General features: G+C 38.2%; 1 protein-coding gene and 9 non-coding genes across 10 annotated transcripts in view; 5 read left to right on the top strand and 5 right to left on the bottom strand.

Annotated features, from left to right (window-relative positions):
- The window catches only part of slc7a5 (solute carrier family 7 member 5), a 52,351-nt gene that overhangs the window by 6,751 nt on the left and 26,890 nt on the right, over positions 1 to 18,710 (bottom strand). Inside the window, exons 3-9 of the mRNA XM_049484028.1 lie at positions 7,023 to 7,128; positions 5,835 to 5,879; positions 5,510 to 5,633; positions 4,286 to 4,389; positions 3,962 to 4,058; positions 3,107 to 3,256; positions 496 to 673 (exon numbers count right to left, since the gene is read on the bottom strand). Of these exons, the coding sequence (XP_049339985.1) occupies positions 496 to 673; positions 3,107 to 3,256; positions 3,962 to 4,058; positions 4,286 to 4,389; positions 5,510 to 5,633; positions 5,835 to 5,879; positions 7,023 to 7,128 (804 nt within the window). The remainder of the gene's footprint in view (positions 1 to 495; positions 674 to 3,106; positions 3,257 to 3,961; positions 4,059 to 4,285; positions 4,390 to 5,509; positions 5,634 to 5,834; positions 5,880 to 7,022; positions 7,129 to 18,710) is intronic.
- Positions 14,564 to 14,656, top strand: trnai-uau (transfer RNA isoleucine (anticodon UAU)). Its single transcript is given in 2 exon segments — positions 14,564 to 14,601; positions 14,621 to 14,656. It is a non-coding gene; the product is annotated as a tRNA-Ile (tRNA).
- Positions 15,425 to 15,517, top strand: trnai-uau (transfer RNA isoleucine (anticodon UAU)). Its single transcript is given in 2 exon segments — positions 15,425 to 15,462; positions 15,482 to 15,517. It is a non-coding gene; the product is annotated as a tRNA-Ile (tRNA).
- trnai-uau (transfer RNA isoleucine (anticodon UAU)) lies at positions 16,398 to 16,490 on the top strand. The gene is given in 2 exon segments: positions 16,398 to 16,435; positions 16,455 to 16,490. It is a non-coding gene; the product is annotated as a tRNA-Ile (tRNA).
- trnai-uau (transfer RNA isoleucine (anticodon UAU)) lies at positions 16,945 to 17,037 on the top strand. The gene is given in 2 exon segments: positions 16,945 to 16,982; positions 17,002 to 17,037. It is a non-coding gene; the product is annotated as a tRNA-Ile (tRNA).
- trnai-uau (transfer RNA isoleucine (anticodon UAU)) lies at positions 17,165 to 17,257 on the top strand. The gene is given in 2 exon segments: positions 17,165 to 17,202; positions 17,222 to 17,257. It is a non-coding gene; the product is annotated as a tRNA-Ile (tRNA).
- Positions 17,436 to 17,528, bottom strand: trnai-uau (transfer RNA isoleucine (anticodon UAU)). Its single transcript is given in 2 exon segments — positions 17,436 to 17,471; positions 17,491 to 17,528. It is a non-coding gene; the product is annotated as a tRNA-Ile (tRNA).
- On the bottom strand, positions 17,838 to 17,930 carry trnai-uau (transfer RNA isoleucine (anticodon UAU)). The gene is given in 2 exon segments: positions 17,838 to 17,873; positions 17,893 to 17,930. It is a non-coding gene; the product is annotated as a tRNA-Ile (tRNA).
- trnai-uau (transfer RNA isoleucine (anticodon UAU)) lies at positions 18,393 to 18,485 on the bottom strand. Its single transcript is given in 2 exon segments — positions 18,393 to 18,428; positions 18,448 to 18,485. It is a non-coding gene; the product is annotated as a tRNA-Ile (tRNA).
- Positions 18,593 to 18,685, bottom strand: trnai-uau (transfer RNA isoleucine (anticodon UAU)). Its single transcript is given in 2 exon segments — positions 18,593 to 18,628; positions 18,648 to 18,685. It is a non-coding gene; the product is annotated as a tRNA-Ile (tRNA).

Genomic DNA, 18,710 nt, shown 5'->3' with positions numbered 1-18,710 from the left:
TGGCATTCCTGCTCTACAACCCTGCACTGATCAAGATTAAAACTGAGCATATACCCATCAAACCTACTCACATGTCCTTAGAGCATTTTTTTAACATTCTGGTAATGGCATTGCAACATCCCTTGTGTCAATGTTTTCATTTTTAGTTTTGGAAATGTTCTTTAAACGTTTATATAACGGTACTATTTGTCTAGCTAGAAAAATGTTATGTGAGAAACAGTCTAATACCCTTTTGATGCAAACCATTACGATATCATAACATGGTTGTCACACGTTTCCGGACCTTTTACAGGCTAACCTTTCTTGAACCTTTTCAGAACGTTGCTAGAATAGAATTGTCGAATTTTTTGGGGGGAGGATATCAACCCCCAGTAGTATAGTTCTAAGGAGAATGATGACACTCAAAAACAAGGGGTAAGGGTACACATGAGAAATGGGAATGAAGAGAGGAGGAGGAGAAACAGTGTAAGAAGCTGAACTATTACAGATACTCACAGATAATCTGCAGAAGCCACTTAGGCTTGTTTTTCCACCAAACCCCGAAGAAGTAGACAGGAACACCAGTGGCGATGATGCCGAATCCGATGGCACACTCGACAGGAGTCTTCCAGATGGACACCACAATGAGGAACAGACACGCTAACACAAAGGTAACTGGCAGCAGGATGTTCACCTACAGTACAGACCGAAGAGATAAGGGAAGAGATGCACTTAGCAAATACATTTTCCACAAAGCAGAAAACAGTAGAACCAAAATTTACCACATACAGTGCTGTGAAAAAGTTATTTTCACCTTACAATGTTTTATAGTATCAAACAAATTTGAATATCAGACAAAGATGACTTGAGAAAATACAAAAAAACTGTTTATAAATGATTAGTTTATTTAAAGTATTTTCCGCACTATAAGGTGCACTGGATTATAAGGTGCACTATTAATAAATGTCTATTTTCTGGTCTATTTTAACTGGATTATAAGGCTCATTATGTGACAATAGTAAGGAACAGGGGTGTCGCCATGTTTTCCTTCAAATTTAGCAAGTCTCACCACTGGTTGGTGGTGGGAGGAACTTACTTAAGTGAAGCTAAGCTAAGTAAACAAAACTGTAAAAAAAAAAGTGGATAATGTAATGCAGCTCTAGTAGTGCTATCCAGGGTTAATAGAAGGCTACAGGCTGATAATACTCAACACTGAATGGCAAAAGAGCTAGTGCTTAGCGTGGTTAGTGGCTAAAGCTAACACTGCTCTAGTGGCTTTACTGCCTGACTGGTAGATTTCATACACAAGGTGCACGAATCGTAAGGCTTACTGATGTTTTTTTGGGAAATTAAAGGGCACTTAAAAATGTAATTGCGCATTATAGTGTGAAAAATACGGTAATAGGGGAAAGAAGCTGTCGAAACAATCCTCGACATATGTGAAAAAGTGATAAATTAACTGTGATTTTTTTTTTTTTTTAGGAAACCTGAGTTAAATTTCACTAGTCCCAACCAGGCCTGATTACTGCCAGACCTGTAGAATTTAAATCATTTAAATAGAACCTGTCAGACAACATGAAGCAGGATAACATAACATAACGGGCAGGGGCAACTCATCCAGGAGGTCACAAAAGAACCCCGAACAACATCTACTGTCTTATATTGCCAACAAAAATCTTAAAGATCCCCAGGATGATCTTATGTATGATCTTAAACAGGTTGTTCATGCTCTATAACCCTCCAATGTGGGTGAATTAGAACAATTCTACGAAGAATAGTGGACCAGAAATCCTCCACAGAGATGTGAAAGACACATTACTAGTTTCAATGGTTTGGATAAATTAATTTTATCCAATTCACGAAATTTGCCTACATTTTAGCCTATAAATTTTATCATAATGTACCACCAGCAACATTTAAATTTCAGCTTTAGTCTTAGTGTGGAAGGCAAACGTTACGTAAGCCAGTTTAAAAAGCTAAAGGGAGAGTATTGAGCTCAACAGCAGAGTTTCTAAAACCGCTCATAAATCTGCAGTCGATTCATCAAGCTAGTTTACACTGAGGCGCCAAACAATCAACAAGTGGCTTCTACAGCCTGTGGACTGGGAGCGTACTGGGGGACACTGGAATGGGAGCAGTAATATATGACCCAGTACAATAGATAGGCAAGAGAATGTGAAATGAGCTGGGAAACAGGAAGAGAGGGAGAGAGAAAGAGAGAGAGAGAGAGAGAGAGAGAGAGACAATAGGTTTATCAGAGGTGGCCTCTTTCACTCCAGTGCCTTCGCACCTCTCCTGAATAATGTATCTCCATGCCAACCAGGCAGATGACCAAGGCCACTAGTAGGGAGTGAGAGAGACAGAGAAAGAGAGAGGGAGAGAAAGAAAGAAAGAAAAACAGAGAGAGGGAGAGAAAGATAGACAGGGTAAACTGTACTAAACGTCACTGTATTCCTATTAGAAAGCTATAAGTCCTCAGTTACTGCTGTGTCCACAAGTTACACTGCTGATAACACATTCGTCCTCTTCCTCACCCAGACTTAAGACATTAACCCTTGTGTGGTGTTCATATTTTTGTTACTCGTTTACTTTGTTACTTGTATTTAATTCAGCAAAATTAAGCAATTTTACATTAAAATGCTTTACACATGCTTGCTTCACCTAAATTGCAAGCAATATAAACAGCTTACATGGTTAATATTTGCCCTTTACCTTTCTTATGTTACATTTCTTTCAAAAAGTGCTACACTTTTTTTTAATTAGTATTTTTTTATAAAATGTTAAAGAAAATGAATTAAACTCAAGATATGAGTAGAAATTTTGTTTAGTTTCAAATTTACAAATGAAGCAATGTTTATTAGCCCTTGGCCAAACATACTGTATGTAATATAAATGCGTAGAGGGGGGGGGGGGGGGGGGGGGGTGTACAGTGTGTGTTTATAGAAAATGTGTTTTGATATATGTTTTTCACAAAAAATGTGCCAATGCCAATGAGTTTGAGTTAGAAAAAATATTTTTTTAGGATCATTTGATGAAAAATGAAAACGGGTCCCACAGACCCGAACACCACACAAGGGTTAAGCCAATAAAAAAAACAGATACTGCCCACAGGACCCGCCCACCACACCTTGATTGGTCGCTCCAGCTCGGGTTTCTTGTAGCGCAGCCACATCATGCCAACGATGGCCATGGCAATGCAGAGCCAGTTAAAGAAACTGAAGAAGTTGATGACTGAGAAGATGTCGTTGGAGAAGGCATAGAGGAGTGTCATCACACACTGTGGAGAAGCAGAAACAGACACACACAAACACACAGATAATCAAAACCAGTGATGGTAATTAAAGCTTATGCTTAGCAGCAGCATAAAATGTTCTTCAAAAAAATTCCAAACCAAAATTGTTGTGGAAAGCCAAAATATTCAGATAATCTGGAAAAGCAAATATTTCTAGCATTTGAAAATAAAAACCCACAATGTAAAACGGATGGATTTCCTTAAATTTAACAGCATGAGATGTGATTAAAGCCTGAATCAGGCGCAAGGAACCGGTTCTGGTTCCGTTTTGGAAGCTTTGAAATAATAGCAAACAAAATCATGAGCAACAGTTTAGAGAATGCATGTTTACTTGTTGCTAAACACGGAACCAGTAATATCCATGATTACATAGTCCACATTTGGTTGGTAAGATACAGAGGGCGGATTTTAAAGAACCAGATCTTTTTCATGGTTCAAAAGCTTTTTATTCAGAACCTACACTGCACCCATTTTAACCCTAGAACACTAACGTTAAAATGAGTAACACCATCAATAACGTTTTGGAACCCTTCTTTAATTTTACAATATACAACATCACATAGAAAAAGAAAAAAAAAGGTACCATGATCATAGGTACCCTATGAAAAAGCAGAAAAATTATTGGAAATTCAGACAAACAAAATGATATATGTGTTTAAAAAACTCCAGAACTAACTCTTGGTATCTTACAGTAAAGATGAGAGAGGGCAGAGGGGTCAGCAGGTTTGGGTGGATCATGGACAGCAGGCTGGGAAGGTGACCTTCACGTGACCCCACGAAGAACAGTCTGGAAGAACAGACAGATGATAAACGAGAGAGAGAGATAGAGATAGAGAGGGAGAGAGAGAGAGAGATTCAAGTTCATTCATTAGACACAATAACAATCTGAGCCTATACACAGGCTTATCAAATTAACCCAACCTTAATGATTGAATTAATCTGATTAAGAGAGACTTCTTCTTAACGCTGTTTTAAAAAAAGGTGTGTGTGTGTGTGTGGGTGTGTTTGTCTTACCTGGATGATGTAAACAGTGAGCCATTGACAGATCCAAAGCAGGACAGTCCCACAAACACAGGGATGATCCAGGCCATGGGGCCAAGGTGATAGTTTCCAAAATCCTACAGCACCCAAACACACAAACACACACATGCCATGAATAAGCACATACTATAATAACATTCTTCTACTCACTGGCCACTTTATTAGAAACACCTGCTTGCATTGTGTTTCCACTCACTGTTCATTTTACAGTTCATTTTTTTGTTTTTTAACTTTCCTTTAGTATTTTGTGATATAATTTAGAATTCATGATACCAAGATGCAGAAAAACAGACCCAAACCATGATACTACCACCACCATGTCTTACAGATGGGATAAGGTTTTCCATTCTCCAAACATAATATGAGATGAGCAGCAATGTTCTTTTTGAAGAGCAGTGGCTGTCCCCTGCAACCCTTCCTGTGCACATCATTGTTGTTCATAGTTCTTCTGAAGGTGGACTTATGAACATTAACATTAACCTATGTGAGAGAGGCCTTCAGTTGCTTAGAAGTTACCCAGGTGTCCCTTTTGACTTTTCTAACTATTAAACGCCTTGCTCTTGGAGTGACCTTTGTTGGTCGACCACTCCTGGGATTGGTCTTGAATTTCCTCCAACTGAATATGGATTGGTCCAAAGAGTCCAAACTCTTTATATATATTGTTTTGTAACCTTTTCCAGGCTGATGGGCATCATCAACTCTTTTGATAAGGTTCTCAGAAATCTTGTTTGTTGGAGCCATAATACACTTTACAGACTTTACTTTACTGATAGTTGCCTGTTCTTTAAATAAAACAGGCTCCGCCCACTCACACCTGTCATCCCAGTGATTGAAAACACCTGAGTCTAAATTCACTTTCAAACTTACTGCTAATCCTAGAGGTTTATCAATATGTAATATTGGATCATTTTTTTAAATAAATAAATAAATGACTAAGTAAAATATATTTTGTCTCATTTGTTTACTGGGTTCTCTTAATATACTTTCAGGGCTTGTGTGAAAATCTGATGATGTTTTAGGTCATATTTTTGCAGAAATACAGACAATTCTAAAGGGTTCATAAACTTTCAAGTACCACTGTATATTATGGTACTGTATCCACTCACTGGCTACTTTATGCTAGTATAAAACTAAGTTTTAACAGTAAATAGAACTTAATATATATAAATATATGTATGTTAGTGTGAGTATACCCACCACAGCCACAGCCTCAGAGCCCAGCATCTCCTCCGGGCTCAGAGTGGTGAAGTAAGCCAGATTGGTCAACACGTACACAATGGTAACGATGGGCAGGGAGATAATAATGGCTCGGGGCAGATTTCTGTATCAAACACACACGCACACACACACACACACACACACACATACACACAAACAGGGCCATATTTAATTAGCTGGAGAAACCTGGTCCATATCAGACAGCCGCTCTGTGAGAAACAGGTCGCTTACCTAACGCAACCTAAGCAGCTAATCAGATTTGAATTGCGTAACTCAAAGCAAAACAAAGCATGCTCCCACTTACTTGTACGGCTCGATCATTTCTTCTGTGACAAAATTCAAGTAATTCCTGAAAGAAAAGAGAGAACATTTAGAAACAGAAGACCAGGGACCACTTATTGATCACTTTACTTTATGTCTGTTTGGGTTTATTCTAATGTTAGGTAGAGTTAAACAGCTCTTTTCAGTTTTTTGGGGGGTTTGTTCTTATTGCTTATCCTGCTTTCTATACTGCCTAGGGAATGTTTTCTACTAGATTTTGAAGTATTGCTTTGAGGATTTGATTGCATTTAGCAACAAAAGTGCTAGTCAGTGAGGTCAAGATGTTAAGATGATTACCACCTCACCTCATCCCCAACTCATCCTATAAGAACTGAATGGAGCACCATCAACCATCATTCCAGAGAACACAGTTCCACTGCTCCATAGCTCAATGCTGGAGAGCTCTGTACCTCTTTGTAGACCATTCATGGCAGCAGGCTTGGTGCCAACTGGTTCATGATCTTCTGCTTCTGTTGGCAAACCTTGCTATAACTTGTCATCATGGATTTCTATACATCATACTTACTTATATGCATATTGTTGGTGAGATTTGGTGAGATGCCTTTCACAGTGTTGTGCCAAATTCTCCATGCTCCATGCCAGAATCCAACTTCCTTTGGTTTTAGACATTTCACATAACAGAATCAGTGCAATAGACTACTTTTTGAATTACTTTTATTTTTTGCTAATTAATCTACAGTCACAGTAGATACAGAAATGATAAGCGTAATACTTCTGTATGATGCACATGCATACCAATAGGACTTTTACCAATAGTATTTTGAGACAACGCTGTACTTTTTCTTCTTCTATTGTTTAATGGGTAATAAAAACCTGCCCCAGCATTCTCTAATTCTTCAGAAAGTTTCAACCATCCAAAAAAAACTTTTTACACTGCAGACGAACCAAACCCTGGTTCATTTTTTCCGGACTGAGGACACCTTTTCTTTTTTTGATAAATCTTTTTTAATGGCACATTTCATACCTGCTATTTTGGTTTGGAGAACAATAAAAAAGGTCAAGGGGTGAAAGCAGCCTTGATTACTGTTTAATAATGTAGTAATGATGACCAATGGCTTAATGAACTTAATGGAACATTATGATCAATATGAACTTCTGTAATTGTTTAATGATTACGAATTTACCTAAAACGTATAACTTTTGAACATACCATCCTCCATAAGCAAACAAGCCGCTGTAGAGAGCCAGGCCGATGTTACCAAAGTCAGTATTGGTTCCTTCGAAGGATTTCTCCGGCAGAAGGTTTACAGTATCACCTAAAAAACAAGAAGACAACAAAATGTGAGAAAGACATAACAGAAACATTTACTATCACTGTCCTGAGCGAGTTCCTGGAAAAAATATGTTAAAAACAGTGTGAAACTACTTCCTCCCCCTCCTTGTTCCTACAAAAACATCTCAATGTCACCGGAATGAAAGCAAGAAACTGCTGACATCCATGAGGTGGGCAGAAAGTGGGCGCTTACAGTACAGTTTCTCTGATTGGTTCACATCACATGAATTCATGAGAAAAAAAATTGGAATACAGGGAAAGAGAGTAGGAAACAAAGAAATGGGAAGAGAACGAGAGTAAGAGAGAGTCACATTAAACATTAGAGAGAGAGAGAGTGAGAGAGAAAGAGTTTTGCACATTCTTCTTGATGTGTGCTGAATCAGCAGCCTGTGCGCTGTTGTTTCAGACAGAGAGAGGCCCAGTCTCTCACACTGCCCTGAGAAAAGCATCGAGACCCTGCGCCTTATCGCCTACACTGCATGACCAAAAGCACAGAGACAGAATTCCTAACCAGTGAACTAACTGCACTCATTCCCACAGCTGTACATGAGTCTGCACAAGGTCAAATCCTAAACTTGGCCAGAGGGGTATAAAGTAGGGCTGCAACTAATGAATATTTTAGTACACTGTTTAAAAAAAAAAAGTGTAAAAAAATTGTAATTTTCCGGCAGCATGGGGTGCCAGAAAATGTCTGTAAAAAAAACAAAACAGAAAAATACTGTCACAAACAGACATAACAGACATGAACTGTAAAAAAAAACCAGTTATTGTATTTACTAATCTGTCATTTTACAAGAACTTGTCCTATAATTACATTAAATCTTTTTTTTTCGATTTTAATTCTTAAAAAAATATCATATGCTTCTTATAAAAGAAAATAATTATTAAATAAATAAATTTAACAAGAAACTGTCTTATTATTACAGGAAATCTTTCACTTTTAACATTTTTTATTTCTTAAAAAAGTGTCATACACTTATAAAACGGTAATAAGTCTTTTTACAGAACTTGTCCTGTAATTGCATGAAATATTTTACTATAGTTAAACATAGTGAAACATTTAGGCCCCAAGACCAATGTTGCAGTTTATTTTGATAGTTTGACATATATTTTTCATATATTTACGTATATGAAACAAAAAATTACAAAGTATATTATAGGAAACATTCACACAGATTGGATGTTTTTTTTTCAGGAGAATGTAAGATACCTGTATATATTTTTTCACTTTTTTTCTTACTATTTGTTCAAGGAGATACCTCCCTAAAATTACTATTTGATTGGATAAATACAATCAAATTGTAACAGCAATGTTCTGATATCTAGTGTAAAGTCATCTCAGAAGAGTAGAGGCAAGGGCTTTTTTTTGGATATTTAGAATATTTATCAATATCCTTCATTTCACAAGACTTTATAAAAATAAACTCTATTGAAATCAAGGGTATTGTCAGAGAAAATATGATTAATCATGCTTATATTGTTAGGACCTATAGTGGTATTGATAATCAACCCTACTTATATAATAAACCTTACTTATATCATTACAATCTATGTTATATATTAATAATAATAATATAATAATATAGCTGGGCTCATGTTGTATGATTTTTCTCTCACACTTGAGAACATGCCTGATGTTTCGTTCCTATCACACATTTATTATACTGTGTGCTCATAATAGCACTAGTAGATCTTTTTTTTTTTTTTTCTTGGTACAAGATATGCTAGGCTCTGAAACCTCATCTGCCAAACTTGGAGATAAGTCATTGGACCATAAAATACTGGTTGTCCACACTCACTCACCCCAAGAAACCCACACACACACACACACACACACTTTCTCTTTTTTCTTCTTCACATATGCACACACATGGTTTATGTTTCAAGCGACATTCACTAATTGGCTCTATTGGTATTATATTGTGTATATTCACATATTGATTGGTCAGAAAGGATAGGGGAGGACTCTTCAGCCCCACTCTTAAAATTCATACCTATTAAACAAGATTTCACAGCTGTCCCACCTCCCAAATCCAAGCAAGAAGTTTGAAAGTATCCTTAAGTGCAATCGCATAGACCATCAAAAATGTTAGGATAAATTAATTCCACAAAAATAACAGCTCACATGATAAGAGCAATTATTTTGGTTTGTTTAAAAGTTTTAAGTTACTACACGATTCCTTATGTGTTCCTTCGTAGCATATCAGTATTAATTTACATAAAAAAAAAAACAAATAATTTACAAGTAAAGAAAAATCTCATACATTTGGATGGTTACAACTTCATCCAGTCGACGCAACAAAGCTCTATTTGTTTACATGAATAGTAGTGATGTAGTTAAACAATTACATTCAATACAGTAACTTTCAAATTCTGTAGTAAAAATAATTAGTTCAGTGACATTTAGTATAGTTTAAAATAATATTTACTGGCATAAACATACATTTGTCAGCCATTTCCTATTTTTTGCAAATAATATGACAATATTTTTATTTGTTTGTTGTTTTTTTTAATGTTGTCTGCCATTTATAGAATAAAACGATGTTCATTTTACTCAAACATATACCTAAAAATAGCAAAAAAGGTGCAGAGCTTTCAAATCTCAAATAATGCAAAGAAAACATGTTTATATTATTAAGTTCAATGAGTTCAGAAATCAATATTTTAATCACAGTTTTCTTGGCATGTTCTCCTCCACCAGTCTTACACATTGATCTTGATTTTGTTCCAGAGTTTTTCAATTTGGTAAAATTTAAAGAACTTATCATTTTTAAGTGGTCTCTTTTTTCCAGAGCTGTATATTACAATATTTATAGACACTGAATACATGATATTTATTACAATATTTGGCAAAATACACAAGTTGGTTGTGTACTCAAATACTATCCCATACTTAGTACAGTGAATTTCAGAACTAATTACACTGGCAATACCCAAGACATTCTCAGAAAAGAGTGTATCACAACAATACAATTTCACACAAGATGATAACATATTGTCATATTGATCTGAAATCAAATTAATTAAAACTAAATCAGAATGAAATCACTCAAGAGTTCATACTGGATTACATCATTTCCTATAGCACTGTAATCATAATCTGGAGTCGGACTAACACAGGTATAGGCAGTTTATGCATAGTTAGAAAATGCAAGCAAAAAGCTAATATAGATTACCAAACATGTAAATAATTTCATTATTTAAGTGTATTAATGCACCAGTAATTTTCTATAAGCCTGAATCTGACATTTCACGGGTGTAGTGTTTCTTTGTGCTTGCAGAAACGGAGTGAATGAATAAAAGAATGAGAGTGGGTGAAAAAAAGTGTGTGTGTGTGTGTGTGTGTGTGTGTGTAAGCAGATCATAACACTCTCATGTGATGCCCCAGTGTGATCGGCACGGCCTGGGGACCACACGGGCACATGACAGGAGAGTGAGTGCAGGGAAATGAGGGGGAGGAGGGGGGTGGGGGTCTATGTCTAGACCTGAGGGGGTTAGTCTCCATGGGATGCAAGTATGTGTGTGTGTGTGTCTGTGTGTAACCTGTGTATGAGATTCACAGACTGGAGCGAATAAGCCAAGCCAAAGGAGCCCCATTTTTACACCCCCCCCCACACACACACTTACACCACTACACATATGGAACCCTCAACTAGTTTAAATGTACTTTAAACACAGAGGGTTCAGTTCTTCATGTTTGTCATGTTTGATATCTGACAATTTACTTTTTAATTTTCTTAGTTAAAAGGCTAATGCAGATAACAAGCATTGGCAGCGTAAGTGCACCAGTTAGCAAGATGCTAAATCATCACACAAACATTTTCAACTTCTCAAACCATATGGAAGAGTTCAGTATTCTCCCATGGACTTACAGTTATATACAGGGTTTATACACTTTTAAACCAATACATTTCCAATATATTTTCATTACCTATTTCCATGCCTTAAAGGCAAATGTTTTTATGACCATACCATTTTTAAAACATCAGAGCAGACATAGACAATAAAACCAAAAATCAACTAAAACTATAATCAAAATTAATAATAATAGTAGGCCTAAATTGAATCTGACAATGTTGACACACAATCTTTTATAATAAAATGTGTGTTAGATACTGTGTGTCCATTGTTTAGGGCTAAATTACTGAACTGACTCTGAGCTGACGTATTTGTTAGCTCAAAGTAGATTTGCTCTATCGATAAAGGGAGACTCAAAGGATTGTAGACCGAATTTTCATGACTTTTCCAAAACTTTCTGGGCATTTTTATTTTTCCAAAACTTATCCAGGCCTGGAAATAGCTATTTTCAAATTCCATGACGTGTCCAGGTTTTTCATGATTATATAAACGCTGTCTATATTTAGCATTTCAGAATCTCCATAGAACGTATACAAAATTGCATATAAATTATATATATATATATATATATATATATATATATATATATATATATATATATATATATATATTATATATACTACAGGAACAGGAACTTATATCATGTCCCATTACTTTTGACATGCTCCTGCACTGACCTAAGGGATATATGTGATTTTAGCCAGCTATGCTTTGCTGTTTACAGTTATTACCAGTCACTGAGCTGTCCACTGCAGATGGTAATGCATTTTACTGATGTATGGTTGGTGTGGTGCACTGCCTGTGAACTAGCTACCATGTGGGAGACTGGGGTTCAATTCCAGGTCTGTTAACTTTTCTGCGCTACACCAATAAAAGTCCAACTATTACCATTTATATGCATTTCTAGCTAAATACTACTGAGGTCAGCAAAAGGATTGAAGTTATGTCCATATAGTGTACAACAAATAAATAAAGCCTATTCTGTACCAATTTTAAGGGTTCTTCATAAAACATTTATATTATGTAAATAACTATCCCCTGAAATTGTGATAAACCCCTGTGTCTGTATGTCTGTGTGTGCTGTATTCAGCTTCAGTGGAGTTCAGATAAACTAAGATCATTAGAAGAATAGAACATTACACTCACTCAGTGTAACTCTATACACTCATTAAAGTAATAAACAGCCTGAACTCAAAGGGTTTGGACTCCATATACTCCATGTACATTACTGCACTCATATTCACAATGCACTGAACAGACACATGGGTTCATAAAAAGATAAGACAGTTTTTTTAAGACATTTCAAAACGCATTGTCATGGGTAACCACCCAAAGCCCTTTAGTGCCTTATCTGTGCGAACCACACTCACCAAAATGAGAGAGAAGGGCCTCATGTGCACTTTTAACCATGCATTTCAGAGTCAGCTGGTACAGATGTGACTTGTGGGTGCTGGTGGGTGTGAACTGTCTTTGGAAAAAACGCAAAAATGAACCAAGGGCTTTTTTGACTTATCATGTTAAAGCCTTATTGAGTGTAATAGGGAGAATAGCAACTCACCAGAACTGGGTAATACTACATAATATGAGTCATTTTACTTTACCACTTTCCCACACAAATTGCTGTCAATGCTGCAGGTTTTCATTCCAAGTAGTAGTGCAGCAGCTGATGACATGCACTAGAATGAAAACCTGCAGCATTGCCTGCAATTTGTGGGTAGGTTTGGACACCCTTGTGGTAAAGTGGTCAAAAAAAGCCCTTGGTTCATTTTTCTTTACGACTGTCCAAATTATCACAGAAGTGGAATCAGATGTGCTGCTGTTTTTTTATAACGAAAACATGCAGACACATTAGCCCTTTGCAAATAATATTGGACACTGCTCTGGCTTCTTTCACTTCAGATGCGGTTTCTGTGTGTCTCAGCTTGTCCAGAAATGCACGTGTACAGCTTAAAGCAGGGGTCAGCAATTAAATTTGGCCTAGAGCCAGATATTTTCCAAGCCAAGTTTTGGAAAATGAAGTGTAATCTGATGGAGTGCTAAAGACTAGTAGCTCTCCAGCCCAGAGGATTGTTGAACCCAACTGCAGAACAATTTATCTCAAAGCAGGTAAACCAAAGAAGAAAGGAAAAAAATAAACACACCGCTCCTCATGCGGGATCGAACCTGTGTCACCAGGGTCACGGTGCAATACACTATCACTGCCCTGGCTAGGGAAAAAACGCCTATATAAGGAGATAGGAAGCCCAAGAACAAGCGGAAAAATGAAAACGAGTTCGAAAGAGAGACAGAGACAGGGTCTTGCCAGAGACGCATTTTATTTTTTTATATTTTTCATTATCGGTCATTATAGTTCAAACAACCTCACGGGCCAGATGATTCACCTATTGCTGACCCCTGGCTTAAAGCATTTAAGCATTTACAGCAGTGGGGTCAAAGTGAATTACAATTCACATCTGTAAATGGAGCCCAGGTGCTAGTGTTTTGGTCCTTTGGTATTTTCTACAGTTTGACAAGATCCTACGACCAGTGACCCTACATTTCCTGAACACACAGTCTGGTGCACTATTCCAACATGACAATGCTCATCAATATACTAGTGCCATTAAAAAAACTAATAGTCAACTGCATTGCCAAACCTATCCCCGATTGGAAATGTGTGGAATGCTGTTGGACGCTCTATCAACACTCACTCCCCACTGAAAAATATCCAGGAACTTGGTGAACAATTATACTGCATGGCACAGATAATTGCAGGGCATCATTAGCAACCTCTACAGCTCCATTCTGCTGAGATATCTGGCATGTTGTGTTACACACTACTTCTGTATGTGCAGCTCAATAAAAAATCATATATCATTCTCAAAGTTGTATATATTTTATTGTTCCTGGGAATTTTCATCTTCCTTCTGAATAGCGTTGCAATTATAAAAAAAAGCAGACATATATTTCTGTATTGTTTCCATCAAATTTCAAGCACAGGTTGTTGATATCAGTGAAGAGACCTTGAACTAAAGATATCACAGTGTTTGTCACAATAAACCAGATTACACAGAAACACAGAAAATAGTTTATAGATCAGCACTCATTTAATGGGGTTTAGGTTTGAGTTTTGTGTAAAATCAGATTTCCACAGCTTTATACTGATCCTGGTTATTATATAGTAAACAGTGTTGGAGGTGTTGAAGCTAATGTGGGAGATCCTCGAGTCGGGGTGAGAAAAAAAGCTAAAAACGTACATTAAAAATAGTAAATACCTACTTGTGCTGAGTATTACTTTAATTTTAGAAAGTAGAATAATATATTTTACTAACAAAGCAAAGAAAGCGAGACGGTTCTACATAGTAATGGCTCTAGCATAACAGCTACTAAGTGACTTGTGGGTGAGCTAATGCTGAAGTTAGAGCCAGAGCAAGTTTAAAAGTTTAAAATATTATATCTGCAGAACTGCAACATTTTATATTGTTCTGTGTTGAGGACATATTTACATATTTTAGTATAAAAATACTCAAAGTTTTTGCTCACATTCCCATTTTAAGATCTTCATTTGCTGCCATTGCTGTGCTCCTGTGGCGCAATCGGTTAGCGCGCGGTACTTATACAGCAGTACTTGTGAAGGTATGCCGAGGTTGTGAGTTCGAGCCTCACCAGGAGCACAGATTTTAAAGACACTATGCAACTGTCCAAACCAATCATCTTTGCCAACAGTCTTGTAGTAGAGAAGCACTCTGCTGTAACAGCTGAGCTCTTCGGTTACCTTTACAGTGGGCTCCTGTGACGCAATCAAGTAATATGTGGCCTTTAAAAGTGTTACTTGAAAATGCATGTAGAGGTTGTGAGTTCAAACCTCACCTGGAGCACGAGTTTCCAAAACACTACGCCACCGTTAGGGCAGATCTTCAGTTAACGTTGTTAAGGTCTTCCTGTTGCTCAATCAGGTAGCTTGTGATAAATGTTCAGCAGTACTTGTGAAGGTATGCTGTGGTTGTGAGTTTAAACCTCACCAAGAGCATGAGTTTTAAAACATTATGCAACAGTTAAGGCAGGTGATTTTGATCAGTCTCTTGGTAGAGGAGATAACAGCTTGTTTGCAAGATTTTCAGTAAATCCTTTACCTTAGCTCCTGAAGTGTAAGCTGAAAGTGTTAGTTAGTTGTATTGTAGTATTTGTAAAGGTTGTGAGTTCAAGTCTCACCAGGTACATGCTTTTTTTAAATGATATGCAACAGTTAGGGCAGATCTTAAACAATTTAGAAGTAGACTAGAACACTGCTCGGTTGCAAGATCTTAAATATAATGTGATCAAGTCTCATCAGGAGAACAAGTTTGCAAAACACTGTGCAACTGTTAGAGCAGATGATCTTAGTCAAACAGCTGAAGAGTACACTTATCAGTTTCATGATCTTAACTTACCAATGTTCCTGTGCTCCTGTGGCACAACCGGTTAGCGCGCGGTACTTATACAGCAGTACTTGTGAAGATATGCCGAGGTTGTGAGTTCGAGCCTCACCAGGAGCACCACTTTTGTACTATGTAACTGTTAAAGCAAATGATCTTGAACATTTAAACAGTACATCGTAAACATATCGGTTTCATGATCTTCATTTAAGTTTGCTTGGGTGCTTATACAGTAGGGGTGCAGAAAAAAATCGATTCGAGTTTGAATCGCGTTTCTAACATTGAACGATTCAGAATCGATTCTCATTTTCAAAAAATAGATTTTTTTTCGGGTGCAGCTACTGTCACGCGGAGCTTTTTAACTGTACCGCGGAGCTCAGCTACTGTCGCGCGGAGCTTTTTAACTGTACCGCGGAGCTCAGGTACTGTCGCGCGGAGCTTTTTAACTGTACCGCGGAGCTCAGCTACTGTCGCGCGGAGCTTTTTAACTGTACCGTGGAGCTCAGCTACTGTCGCGCGGAGCTTTTTAACTGTACCGTGGAGCTCAGCTACTGTCGCGCGGAGCTTTTTAACTGTACCGCGGAGCTCAGCTACTGTCGCGCGGAGCTTTTTAACTGTACCGCGGAGCTCAGCTACTGTCGCGCGGAGCTTTTTAACTGTACCGCGGAGCTCAGCTACTGTCGCACGGAGCTTTTTAACTGTACCGCGGAGCTCAGCTACTGTCGCGCGGAGCTCATACTGCCTCGCAGAGCTCACCTACTGTCCTGCTGAACTCTTTAACTGTCCTGCGGAGCTCTTTAACTGTTAATTAAAGAGGAGGAGTACACTGCTCAGTTGCAAGATCTTCAGTCACCTATTTAAATGAGCTTTTGTGTTGCAAGCAGTTAGTGTGCGGTACTTATACTTCAGTACTTGCAAAGGAATACAAATGTAGTGAATTCAGGTTTCACTACAGTTATAAATTATCAGTTTTAGGTTCTTTATTTAGAGCTGTTACTGTGCTCCTGTGGCGCAATCGGTTAGCGCGCGGAACTTATACAGCAGTACTTGTGAAGAAATGCCGAGGTTGTGAGTTCGAGCCTCACCAGGAGCATGAGCTTTTAAAACCACTACACAACACTAAGGCCAGGTCACAAGTGTAAACTGTGCAGCAGTTAAGAAGTACACTATTAAGATTCAAGATCTTCTGAAGGAGTGGCGAACAAGCTCCTGTGGCACAACTGGTTAGTTTGTGGTACTTATATGGTAATATAGACATACTTTGAATGTATGCGTAAGATGTGAATTTGTGCCTCACCAGGAGCACAGAAACAACCAGTAACTACCGTGCAACAGTAGAGGAGTACACTCTTCGGTTGCAAGATCTTTAGTCACCTTTTTAAATGAGCTCTTGTGGTGCAAGCAGTTACTCAGTACTTGCAAAGGAATTCAGAGGTAGTGAATTCAGGTTTCACCAGGAGGGTAAGTTTTAAAAACACAGTGCAAGAAGTTAGGGCACATCTTGATCTTGAACATTTAATCAGTTGAAGAGTACACATCTTAGCTGTGCTCCTGTGGCGCAATCGGTTAGCGCGCGGTACTTATACAGCAGTACTTGTGAAGAAATGCCGAGGTTGTGAGTTCGAGCCTCACCAGGAGCACAAGTTTTAAAAACAACAATGGCTGTTTCACGAACTTTGAACAGTCCAGCAGTAGAGGAGGAGTACACTGCTCGCTTGAAAGACATTACTTATCGGTTTCTTGATCTTCATTTAACAGTGTTGCTGTGCTCCTGTGGCGCAATCGGTTAGCGCACGGTACTTATACAGCAGTACTTGTGAAGGTATGCCGAGGTTGTGAGTTCAAGCCTCACCAGGAGCACACTTTTTAAAATTTAAATAAGTTCTTGTGGTGCAAGCAGTTAGTGTGCGGTACTTATACTTCACTACTTGCAAAGGAATATAGAGGTTGTGCGTTTGTACACTCATACACAACACCCGCAGAAGATCTTGCAGCTGAGCTGTGTGTTAAACACTACAAATAGTGTTTTTAAAACTTTTGCTCCTGGTGAGGCTCGAACTCACAACCTCGGCATACCTTCACAAGTACTGCTGTATAAGTACCGCGCGCTAACCGATTGCGCCACAGGAGCCCAGCAATGACTATAAATGAAGATCTTGAAGCCGTTAAGTGTACTCTTGTACTGTTTAAATGTTCACGATTAAGATTCGCCCTAACTGTTACACTGCATATTTAAAATTCACGCTTCTGGTGAAACCTGAACTCACAACCTCCGTATTCCTTTGCAAGTACTGAAGTATAAGTACCGGACACCAACCGCTTGCACCACAAGAACTCATTTAAACAGGTGACTGAAGATCTTGCATCTGAGCAGGGTCCTCCTCTACTGCTGCACGGTTCATGACCTGGCCTTAGCGTTGCCTAATGCTTTTAAAAAGTGTGCTCCTGGTGAGGCTTGAACTCACAACCTCGGCATACCTTCACAAGTACTGCTGTATAAGTACCGTGCGCTAACCGATTGCGCCACAGGAGCACAGCAACACTGTTAAATGAAGATCAAGAAACCGATAAGTAATGCTTTCAATGGTTGAATGTTAAAGATCATCTGCTCTTACAGATAAATAGTGTTTTTAAAACACATGCTCCTGGTGAGGCTCGAACTCACAACCTCGGCATATCTTCACAAGTACTGCTGTATAAGTACCGCGCGCTAACTGATTGAGCAACAGGATGACCTCAACAACATTAACTGAAGAGTTGCCCTAACTGTTGCATAATGTTTTAGAATCTCATATTGCTGGTGAGGCTTAAACTCACAACCTCCGCATGTCTTTACAAGTACTGCTTTATAACAATTGCATTTTATCTGATTACACCATAGGAGCCTATGCCAAAGTTAAATGAAGATCTTGCATGCATGCAGCGTGCTTCTTTACAACAGGACTATTGGAGAAGATGATTGGTCTAGACAGTCGCATAGTCTCTTTAAAACACATGCTCCTGGTGAGGCTCGAACTCACAACCTCGACATACCTTCACAAGTACTGCTGTATAAGTACCGCGCGCTAACCGATTGCGCCACAGGAGCACAGCAACACTCTTACATGAAGATCAAGAAACCGATAAGTAATGCTTTCAATGGTTGAATGTTAAAGATCATCTGCTCTTACAGATAAATAGTGTTTTTAAAACACATGCTCCTGGTGAGGCTCGAACTCACAACCTCGGCATATCTTCACAAGTACTGCTGTATAAGTACCGCGCGCTAACCGATTGCGCCACAGGAGCACAGCACCGATTATAAATGAAGATC

The sequence above is a fragment of the Astyanax mexicanus genome, chromosome 10 (genome assembly GCF_023375975.1).
Source record: "Astyanax mexicanus isolate ESR-SI-001 chromosome 10, AstMex3_surface, whole genome shotgun sequence".
NCBI lineage: Eukaryota > Metazoa > Chordata > Actinopteri > Characiformes > Acestrorhamphidae > Astyanax > Astyanax mexicanus.
Note: the sequence above shows the minus strand (reverse complement) of the source record. Positions and strands in the feature narration are given on the sequence as shown.